Here is a 12,031-nt window from a genome sequence, read left to right on the forward strand (position 1 = left end):
GAGGCTTGACTCTCTCCCGTCTTCTCCCCCTCCCTCCCCTCCTAGTCTTTTATTTGGCCCGTTGCTATGGGTTACGGGATCAAGGCCGGCCGGCTCCTCTCTCCCCCCCCCCGTCTCCCTCCCCGACAACCAGCCTCCGGCGGCGCTTGGGCACATGGAGGGCGCGCGGAACGCAGCAGCAGCGTCCCCGGGAGGGGAGCGGGGGCGCGCGCGCTGCTGTTGCTGCTCAGCAGACGCCCTGCACACGCCCGCACTTCAGTGCGCAGCATTTGCTGCTGCTGCTGCGGGGGGGGGGGTTTAAAAAAGAGAGAGGGAAAAAAGGTCCAACCATGTGGGTTGGAAGGGGGAGGCGGGGGATGGAAGAGTGGATCGAGGCCCTTGGAGGTAAGGAATCAGCAATCTTGTTACTCCAGGTGGTGCCCAGAGGAGAGCAAAGACTTTGGGGTGGGGTGCGGGATGGAGAGGCTTGTTGAGAACTAAGGCAGTCCTCGTTTGGCTCCTCGGGCAGATGGTTAGTAAAGATATTTTTTTTTCCCGTGCGGGTTTGTATGCCTTAACAGCAACAAAAAGTTAGGCGGTGGGAACTGGGAAGGTGGGCTGGAAATCAACTCGGGGGTGTTGCTAAGAAAGTCAACTGTCCCATCTTTATTTTTATTTTTAATCCGCTTGGAGGAGGAGGAGAGGAGGAGGAGGAGGAGGAACTAATCCGTGAGAAGGAAAGAAAAGTTATTGGAAAAGCGCTGCGATGGAGAGAATACTTGAGAAAGTTGGGTTTGTCGATGCGCGCCTGGGTTTCGAAGTCGCAGGAGTCCAGCAGGGAAAGGGTTACTTTGCTTTTGGGAAGTTCGAGACCCTCTCAGAAGGATACTTTCCCTCTCGGTGTTTACCCTCTCTAACCCTCCCCTCGCTGCCCTATTTATAGTTTTGTACTGTATCTGATATTTGCTGTACCGGAGCGAAGCCATTTTAAAGGGAAATGGCAAAATCAACTATTCTGTCCAATTCTTTGCGGTTTGTATCAAACTAATATGCAAGAGAGAAAGAAAGTGCACAAAATATAATATACAGAAGCAGTAGTAGCACTTCTGAAGGTTTTCAAATAAATGGTGGAGGGTGTATAGAATTGTTTTTATATGTGCAATGTACTCAAAAGGAGGAGAGAAAACCAATATGGTATTTTATAAATGCAGATTTATTTCTTGTAAGTCTGGATTTTTAGCCTTTGCTAAAAAGAAACTAAACTATTGGGACACTTTACAATTTAAGCCAAGTTGGATGCATTGCTAAGCAAGAATTCCTTTTATGAGTGAAAACACTTAGTTTCCTATGAAGGAAAACACTTTTGTTAATGTTTTTATAACTACCAGGAAGCAAAGGAGTTGAGTACTTTAAAAAAAGAAGTGCTTTACGCATAAATTTAATTTTGTGTGTGTGTGTGGAAAGACCCTAAACTGTTTAATTAAAATGAAAAAAAATGTGTATTGTTTCTTGTTTCCTGCAAAAGCTGAGTTGTTCCAAATACCAAGTTGTTGCAAAAATTTTTTTGTAAGGTGTTGTGTGTCATGCAAAAAAGTGTAAATCTTTTTTTAAATAATAAAAACATCTTGCTCCTACTACCAATAGATACCAACAAAGAACAAAAATATTTTAAGAGTTGTTAGCCTGCATGAAATAATAGATAAATATAAACTTTGGAAATATAACATTTCTTTCTCCTTTATTTTTTGAATGTACACAAAAAGGGAAAGCATTAAAAAAATTAAAAGCTGGGAATTAATTGACATTAAAAGAGGGGAATGTTAATGATATATGTTTAGAAAACAAAATATTATAGTAAATCTCATCATTAACACACCACAAATGTTAGCCTGAAGCAAGTCAGCACCCTGCATTTAAATAAAGAATAAAATAATAAAATACTTACAGGATGTTTTATTTTGAAATGTGACAAAATACAAACATTTTCTACACATATTAAAAAGGTAGAAGACAGAAGAGTCAGCATTTAAATATTACACTAATATTTGGTGTACAAAAAAGAAAAGAAAATCACAGTTACAGTGTGAAAGGCAGCTGTCCAAGGTATAGGAAGCAAATAATACACAGTAACAATACAAAATGTAAATTTGTGCAATGTGTGATAAAGCAAACAACACTCTGACCATAACAAATCCCAAACTCGAGACTGAATAAATTCTGAAATGATGCTCAGGCTGAAATAACTAAATATCAACTATCGATTGACAAAATATCAAGTAAGTACAATCACATCAATGTTGAGAGGTTTTTAGGCTTGGTATCTTTGCAGACTACTAAATCTAAAGTGCACAAATTGCTTCAAATTAACAGTAATGAGCACAGCGATGTCATTTTAAAAAGTAAACAATGTCCTTTTTTCCAGTTCATTTTAGTCACTGCTGCAGTTTTCCTATTTGATGTCTGTTGCTTTTTTCCCAGCAACAATTCCAATCACTGCATATTTAATGGCGCAAATTATTATTATTATTTTCCAACAGTAGCCGAAATATGTATCTTGCTGCTAGCTCCCTTTCAGTGATTTGAGCCCCTGGATATTTTTGTACAGTTCAACAAAAATATTATCTGCAAGACACTTAATGAAGTGCAAATGCTGACATCACATGCACACAAAAATCATTGGCTCGTGGCAGTTATCTGTCCTCCCCATTCCTATCCCCCAAACTCACCCTGACCCTTAAAACACAACTGCAATGCAATCCTATTCCTGACTACTCGGAAGTAAGGGTCACTGAGTTCAGGGAGGTTTCCTCCCAGGTACCTAGGAACAGGATTTCAGCCTTACTAGATTTGAACGCAACTTATTTCCTAATAAATGTAATTTTGGATGAAGTGCCAGTGGTTATAGTGGGGCTGTCAAAACATACACAAATTAATTCATGGCACTGCCAAGCTAGATACTTTAAACATCTGCAGTGATACAGTAAGCTTTCATCCAGAAGTTTATTTCTGTTACTCGCCGGTTAATGTGTTCCCTTCCTTCAACCTCCTGCAAGAACATTCACTTTAAAATGGTGTGTGTGTGTGTGTGTGTGTGTGTGTGTGTGTGTGTGTGTGTGTATATATATATATATATATCTCCATGTAACAGCACAGGGTTTTTTAATGATAGGCCTCTTCACAAGACATGTGTTTCTTAGCCACACACACAAAAAGTAAGACCTGTTGCTACAGTTAGGCAGGATTACAGCACAATACTATATATGTCTCAACTGGGGTTTACTGCCAAGTAGATTGCAGCCTGGCAGTAAGCCTAACTCAACTCAAAGTGGCTTACTTTTGAGTAGACATATACAGAACTGCACTGTTAAGCCTATTTAATTCATGGCCTGTAACTGGCCATATAGCATTGTACCCAAGCGTTCCCTTTCAAGGTGAACGCTTAATAACGAAACATACTTTTCAGAAAACCCATTTGGTCACTTACTCCTCCGCTACCTTATGACTGAATGGCGTTTTGATTTTCTGCGTTGCAAGAGAGTTATGTCGTCAACACCACCGTAGAAAGACCACCACAGTATCACCATTTAAAATGCCAAATGGAAATATCTTTTGTGGATTCCCAGAATGTTGATATTCCAGGGCCTCCCCACCCCCACCCCTTTCCTTTCCTTTACAGTGAACCCCACAGTTATCACATTAAGAAATCTCATTGATTTAGGTGTTGTGGTGCAGACAGAATGTGTATCGTTCAATATAACAAAGGCTACAAAATGCATACCTAGCAAATGAACAGGCTGTTTTGAAAACTGAGAAAAGACATCCCTTCAAAGTTGGGTGCATGGTCTGTCTATGTCATGTGTAACTCTCAACCAAGATAGAAGAAGTGTATCTGTCATTTGAGTGATGGCAACACATAAATGATATTTCAGGGTTCTTCAGGAACTCTGTCTGTGCTTCCTTTACATCCATGGGAAATGTTATCATCACTGCTGTGTCCAAGCCCTGAGGATGAACTGCAGAGAAAAAAAGGGGGAGGGAGAGAAAGAAGAGAGAGGAAATTGGTTTTCACAACACACTCAAAGCCTGAGTAACAGAGGAGAACTTTAATTATCCCCAGTCACAAAAGAGAGACAGGAAATTTGGACTTTTAATTAGCCATTTGGAGTGCAGTTGGATATTTTTTTAGCGAGATAATTTAAACGCGAATAATTCAAGTCTGACTAAATGAAATTCACATAATCAGAATGCAGATAATTGAATTTCTACTGCATTCATTAATTCAGTGTGGAGGTGTATGTGAAGACTTCTATGATGAGCTGTCACAGCTCAATAAAATCTCAGTCAATTAATTTTTTCATTATCTTAGCATTGCATCAACAACAACAAAAGTGAACTGTGTTTATTATCATATGTGCATGTTTAGCAAAATGTAAGGAAGTAACCTTTCGGAATCGGAATCTGCATAATTCTCCTTTTTCCTCTCTTCGTCTTCTACAGGAAACCGTCGTTTCAAACAGGCAAACTCGTGGATTGCGTCTGCAACGGAATATTTCGTGTGTCCAGATACACATGCCTCAATGTCTTCTGGGTTCAGCTGGGTTTGTACAAAGAGGTGAAGTCTACTGTCTGAAAGCAGTAGAGGATTCTGCAGAATCCTTTAAAGAAAATAAAGAGAAAAAATGAACCACCTTCCAAGATCATTTTTTCAACATTGTCTTCCTTTTAAAAATATTTAAAACTTAACTTCCAATACAGTTTTGAATCCAGTATATATGTTGGCATAGTTGGATGTGTGCTTTTTTAAAATAAATTATTTGGACTTTTAGGTGAATAAAAGCATGGCACTAATAGTTTTGAACATCTGTTATAAGAATAATTCCAAGGGCATTTTTTTCCATTTAACCATCTGCTACTACCATGTGGATCAATTACTTTTTTGGCTGGGGTGAAAGGGCTGAAATAGCATAGTACTGTGGAAACTGGTTCAGAATCAGTTACTTTGTACGCATATCAAAAACATTACTAAGTATAAGGCGCTGTAAGATCTGGACCTTCAAATGCCTCTGTAAAACAGAAATCATCTAATGCGCAAATGCAAAAAATATGTATTTTAAAGATATGTACAAATTGAATGCCATGTGCAATTATTATCTACTGTTACACAGGTTGATAAAGTAATTTGTGGAAACTGGAGCAAGGGAACCTTACATTTTAGTGATTTTTTAAAAAATATAATTGCAACGCACACATTTAAAATAAAAAACATTCAATTCTGCACAAAATGTTTAATTCAACTAAATGTGCAATTAGCACAAACTGTATTAAACAGTAACAACATTCTCCCCCTCCCTCTCCCTGGCAGAACTAATCTGGTTTTTGCAAAACATTTTTAAAAATGCAAGTGGTCTGCTCCCAGTAACTGGAGAATTGGGTCCTTAAAATACTACACAGATAAGCTTAGCTGTTTTAATAAATAGTTCATAGTATCTAGCCCCCCCCCCCCAAAAAAAACTTTCAATTCTGAAACCAATCAAAGTAAACAATTTTCTCTAAGGGATCATTCGTTCAGCTAAAGCCTGCCCTACCGAAGGTTAGCATAAAAGCACATTCTGATTGTCTCAAGTGTCATTTGGCCATTAAAACTAGACGATGTCATTAAAATCTTCACTCATAAGGGTCCGGTGCTTGATACAGTATAATGCGTCTTGATCAAAAGCCTAGCGAGTCAATAAATAGGCTAGGCCTGGAAATCTGGAGTATTAATTATAATTAATTAAGTATTAATTATTATGAAGATCAAAGAAGGAAGTGGGATGGTTCCAGTGTCAGGTGAATAAAAGGAAATGAGATGGTTAAGCCAAAATCAGTTATGTCTACCTGAAACAAAACAGGGGTGGCTATATATATTTATCTGAAAAGAAAGGGGATGGCCTCCCACCCCACTCTGAGTGCCGTAGATTTCAAATACTGCATTCAGACAGGTTAAGAATGCCTGCATATACATCAGCTGTCCATGAGCACCAATGGATTGGGGTTTATTGCCCTGCGGCGAAATCCTGCGTACAACACAATCCTAACTATGTCTTCTCGGAAGGCCTACTGAATTCACTGGGGCTTACCCACAGGTAAGTGGAGTTAGGAATGCAACTGAAGAGGATGCTTATAGTCAACCGTAGATCCATGGAAATGGCCGAGCTTAAAAGTCACGGATGACTTGAAGTCCATTGTTTTCAATGGGTCTGCTCAGAGTGCAACTATACCTTCGGCCATCAATATGCCACACATCTTACTGAGCACTTCCAACTGCAACGAGGCAGGGGAGATACGAAGAATTAAGCAAATATTCTCTGGCTTGCTGTTACCCTCCTAATGGTGAGTGGAGTAGCCTTTTTCTACCCGCAACTATCCAAACAACAGCAAATCTCCAAATACCCCACTTGCTATGAGGTGCAGTGGTTAGTGTTGGATTAGGCCAGGGGTCCCCAAACTAAGGCCCGGAGGCCAGATGCAGCCCAATCACCTTCTAAATCTGGCCCGCAGATGGTCCGGGAATCAGCATGTTTTTACATGAGCAGAATGTGTCCTTTTATTTAAAATGCATTGTGGGGCATAGGAATTCGTTCACTATTTTTTTTTCAAAATATAGTCCGGCCCCCCACAAGGTCTGAGGGACAGTGGACCGGCCCCCTACTGAAAAAGTTTGCTGACCCCTGGATTAGGCCTAGGAGACCCGGGTTCAAATCCTCACTCAGCCATGAAACTCACTGGGTGACCTTGGGGCCAGTCGTTGGCTCAGTCTAGACTACTCATAGGGTTGTTGAGGATAAATGACAAGGGGGAGAACCACATACACAAACTTGAGCTTCTTGGATAAAATGTGAGGTATAAATGAAATACATAAATAGTATATAGCGTACGAATGACTTTTCTTAACTCCAAAACATCTAAAAGCCATGCGATATACTGAATTCTGTTAATAAACAACGGATCAAATTGTAGCCAAAGCTAAGCATTTTACATGGAAGAAAGGGACCGGCTTGCTCAATTCTTCCATCGAACTCAGTAGGTCTTAATCTTTACTCAGAAACCTTTCTTGATGCTTTCAGTAGCTTCTATAATTCACACAAAAAGCAGTAGCATTGGTTGGTTTGTTTTTATAAAAGGAAAATATCATCAGTGCTTGCTTTCTAAATTTGTTGCAAGATCAGAAAGAACATAGGATTTTTTAAAACAACATACTGACATCCCTATTTTTAAATTCAGAGTTCTGTAACAAAAAAAGACTTTTGAATACAGCATGCACGCATACAATTCAGTTCTCAGCCGGGTTTTTTGTAATAATGTCAAAAATTGGATTTTGCCACCCAACTAAAGCCTGAGTAACTGTTCATGAGAGTATACTGTGTTACTGCTTCGTTGCTGTTTGAAATGTATTTTATTTTCTTTATAAAATAATCGGTAATCTTTAAAATTGATTTTTGATGGTTTGAGGCGTTGCGCCACAAAAGTAATGAGCACTAATGCCAATGATATTGGACAGAAATTCATTTTAGCTTTATTTCGTGTCCAGGGCAATTCTGCTAAGCCTTGAACCAACGAAGCCCTGTTATTACCTTGCTGGTAACCTAACACTTGGGAACAGCAAACAAAAGTGATAAAAGCACAGGTTAGTCAGCACCTCAAGGCTACCTTCTTCCCCCTCCTCACTCCCTGCCCCTACCCCAATAGCTATAATTCAATTTCCAATTTATTTATTTTTTTTTGCATTAGGCTCGTTATTTTACAGTTATTCTCTTTTCTGCTTAATAGTGCCATCTGGAGGTTATGAAAGAAGTGAAGGTACCAGAAATAATAAATCAGAAAGATGCTCCTTAAACAACAGGTACAGGAATTTGGCGATGCAAACATGTCGATGCTGCGTCAACCTGTGAACTGAAATATGGGTTTTGTTCACCCACATGCCCTAAAATCATCTTTCCCCCAAGCTTTTTATTATGAAATGAACCCGTGGGGCTCTGACATCTTTTGCATTAAGAGAGTCTACTAGTTAAAATGTATGGTAAGCCCTGGGGGTTATGTTCTGGGAATCGTGCCTAATGTCAAAATCACCTTAAAAGACCTTGGGTGCAATGATGGGAAGGATTGCCAAAGTCTTTTTCCCCTAGATTCCTGTGCCCCATTTTTATTATTATTGCCAAGCGCATAAATCTGAATGTGCACGTTAAATGCTGGGATAGCTCAGTCGGTAAAGCATCGGACTCTTAATCTCAGGGTCACGGGTTCTAGAGCTGGGCGATACAGTGGTACCTCGGGTTACAGACGCTTCAGGTGACAGACTCCGCTAACCCAGATGTAGTACCTCGGGTTAAGAACTTTACCTCAGGATGGGAACAGAAATCATGTGGCGGCAGCGGGAGGCCCCATTAGCTAAAGTGGTACCTCAGGTTAAGAACAGTTTCAGGTTAAGAACGGACCTCCGGAACGAATTAAGTTCGTAACCAGAGGTACCACTGTATCTGGTTTTCAACATTGTGATATATCACCAGCTAAACATCATGATATACCGATACAGTGGAACCTCGACTTACCCCTACTCACGAACAATTCGACTCACGACCACGGCAAACCCAGAGGTAAATACCAGGTCTGCTGTGATTTGCGGAAGCAGCTTCTACTGTCTGTTCATGCACAGAATGGCGCTTCTACCAGCGAACCGGATCGACTCACAAACGGACCTCCAGAACGGATTCCGTACATGAGTAGACGTTCCACTGTATATCACAATGTCTGAATTTAGGATGGAGGTATGTAGAGGCACTGGCTGGCTTCAGAGTTTTCCCCCGCATTGCGATTTCTGCTTAGTAGGTGCGCGCGCGCACACACACACACACACATAATGATTTGCGATGTACAGGTCAAAAATTATGAAAACCGGTATCACAGTATAGACTTCAAACCAGTTTTGGGGCAATATATGATGCCCAGCCCTAGTGGGTTCGAGCCCCACATTGGGTGAAATATTCCTGGATTGCAGGGGGTTGGACTAGATGACGCTCGGGTCCCTTCCAACTCTACAATTCTAAGTTTCTAAGTTTCAGGCTTACTGTAGAACTAACTACATGTAGCTGTAAATGTCTTGCTTCCCTGCCTTGTACCTGAGGGGAACACAGCACATGCGAGAAGGGGTTCTGCATGCATGCTACCATAGGCACATCTGAGGGGAGATCTAGGCCCATTCAGGGCCTCCCCTTTGCCTGGAGGGTCTCTATACATATCCCCTTTGGCATGCATACAAGGTGGGAGAAATGACCACCCTTTATATCAGCAGTGAGGGTTAGCAGGGACAGCCAAGGCAGTCATTCTCCTTCTACATTCTTTCAGCACAAAGGGGGTTGTCTAAACTGTGGTCTAAACCACTGAGCCTCTTGGGCTTGCCAATCAGAAGGTCGGCGGTTCAAATCACCACGACAGGGTGAGCTCCCAATGTTCTGTCCCAGCTCCTGCCAACCTAGCAGTTCAAAAGCATGCCAGTGCAAGTAGATAACTAGGTATCGCTCTGGCGGGAAGGTAAATGGTGTTTCTGTGCACTCTGGTTTCCAACACGGTGTCCTGTTGCACCAGAAGCGGTTTAGTCATGCTGGCCCCATGACCCGGAAAGCTGTCTGTGGACAAACACCAGCTCCCTCGGCCTGAAAGCGAGATGAGCGCTACAGCCCATAGTTGCCTTTGACTGGACTCAACTGTCCAGGGGTCCTTTACCTTTTTTTTTTTAACCTGGCTGATGGGAGCGGGTTATCTTTCAAGGAAAACATCTCAGGGCAAGAGACAGGACAGGGAGAAGGAGGGCTAAATTTTCACACCGCAGTTTGATGTTACCAGCCAAATCCAAAATGGCAACACCTGCAGAGCACCTGAATTTACAGAAGAACTAATAGTTGGGAGTTTGATTTATGTGAGGCTTCAACGCGCTTATTAAAGTGGGATACAATCAAAGGGTATTACAGATTTCACATTTGCGTACACACCTGTACGGACCCATGAAGGGCCTGAGGCCTGCTTAGTGGCCGCACTCTTCCCTACCTAGTGGTGGAAGGGAAGACCAGTCTGTGCATGCTCAGAGGCACTCTCTGTTGCTTCTTATATTTGTGGGTCAAGATCCCGACTCACATGAAGCCTGGAGCATTTGCATGCAAAGAGGCTTTTGAAGATCCTAATCTCTGCTGGAACAGGAACCTAAACCCACATTTTAGCTGCTCCAAAGAACAGTTTGGGCATAAAATAATCTCCGCAATGTTTGCTTTTAGACCATCCGCAGAGGGCTCAGGACGCGCAAATCAGAATAAATTTCTCCTCTCCGAGCTAAAAACAAGTATGTTTTAATAAAGGCAAAACATGTGGTTGGTCTTGTTTGGACAGAGGCCAAAATCTGGTTCTTTTCAACATGATTTTATTAGGTATATTACACACTGTTCTGATGGAGGAGAGCATATGGCTGAGCAGCGCAACTTAATCCTAACTAAAGATTTCCTGTATCTTCTGTAACCCAATATAGTGACAGATGCAGGCCTGCATGTGTGCAGAAGGTTAACACTCTGATTTTGTTTTCAACAAATTTACTCAGCCCATTTACATCATATTATATTGGGAAGGCAGCGGAAGGGAGGGAGCGGCTGAGGAGGGGGAGAAACAAGACCGCAGAAACAAGCAAACACAGCCTGTGTTCTGGTGCCCTCTATTGAATGCACACACATTGATGTTTCAGCAGGAATCTTCGTGAAACAGAGACTACAGAAAAGTTTACCAAAAAAAAAAACACCATGCAAAAAAATAATAATAAAAGAATATTTTAAACAAAATAAAATTGAAAACTGAAATGAGCTTTCCATGCGTAATAAAAAGGTAGCATACAAATTACATGTATGTTTTCAGGGTCCATTGAACTGACACTACCTGGAAAGAGAGAGAGAAATTCTTCTAGAGAATTGAGGCAATCCTAGAACTGTAGAGTTGGAAGGGACCCACAAGTGTCATCTAGTCCAACCCCCTGCGATGCAGGAATCTTCTGCCCTGCGTGGTTTTTGAACCCACAACCCTAAGATTAAGGGTCTCGTGCTCTAAGAATACGGGGTTCTTAGCTGCCATTCTCCATACATACTCTCAACATTGGTTGGCAAAGCATGAAGCTAGTTTCATTCCATATTTATTGGAGAATTGATTTGTTTCCTATCTGGAGTGTACTGTTTGGATAATTTCGGTGTCTTGTACACAGTGTGTACCTTGTTTGTTATTGCCCACGGTAGGTTTTGTTTCTGTTCGCTTGTTCACATAATATCTTAATTGCTTCCTGTGGCTTTGACATTTTTGTTGCGACATTGGAAAACCCCTCCTTCATTTTGTTGCATTTACAAATACATTCTCTAGTACAGTAGCTATCTCATGGAAAAGAAAAGAAAAAAAAATAGCCATCCTTATAGTTTAGGGTAGAATTTGGTTCACTGCCATTTTTGTTTTAAAATCCAAAATATTTACCCTAAGGTGGTTAATAGCAAGAAAGAAATACAAGAAAGGGGGTTTTGCAGAGGGGTTCTGCTGCAGGACCCCAATGTATGAAACAGTATCCCCATGCAGTACCAGATTTACATATAAGCTAAATAAGCTATAGCTTGGGGGCCCCAAAAAAAGTTTAAAGGGGAAAAAAACTGGATGCACATTTCCAAAATATAAGATAAAAAACAAAACAAAACCTACATACAGCCAGTTCCGGGGGGCGGAAAGCAGGCAGGGACGGGGCTGGCGCATGTTCTGGAGGCGGAGAACGTGTTATGGGGGCAGCGCGGGCTGGGGGGCAGCTACGATGGAACCCCACTGGAATTGTGCTGCCGTGCCCCCCCCCGCACTCCTCTTCCTCCACCAGTGCATACAGCAACAGTGTTTTGTGTTGTGTGGGCTCCCAAGATACCTATATGATTACCATATGACATATATTCAACACAAAAAACAGCGAGAATTTGTTGTTGACACAGGACAGCTGGACATATAAAGGGCCCCATTA

At 41.4% G+C, this 12,031-nt stretch overlaps 1 protein-coding gene across 4 annotated transcripts in view; it reads right to left on the reverse strand.

Moving 5' to 3' along the window:
- Positions 1-1,690: 1,690 nt before the first annotated feature.
- The window catches only part of SNX10 (sorting nexin 10), a 41,782-nt gene continuing 31,441 nt past the window's right edge, over positions 1,691-12,031 (reverse strand). For all 4 annotated transcript variants that reach the window (XM_035129286.2, XM_035129287.2, XM_060280700.1 and 1 more), the window contains 2 exons: positions 4,422-4,634; positions 1,691-3,992 (listed from right to left, as the gene is read on the reverse strand). In XM_035129286.2, the coding sequence (XP_034985177.1) occupies positions 3,905-3,992; positions 4,422-4,634 (301 nt within the window). In that variant the 3' untranslated portion in view covers positions 1,691-3,904. The remainder of the gene's footprint in view (positions 3,993-4,421; positions 4,635-12,031) is intronic.

Source organism: Zootoca vivipara, chromosome 12 (assembly GCF_963506605.1).
Source record: "Zootoca vivipara chromosome 12, rZooViv1.1, whole genome shotgun sequence".
Lineage (NCBI taxonomy): Eukaryota > Metazoa > Chordata > Lepidosauria > Squamata > Lacertidae > Zootoca > Zootoca vivipara.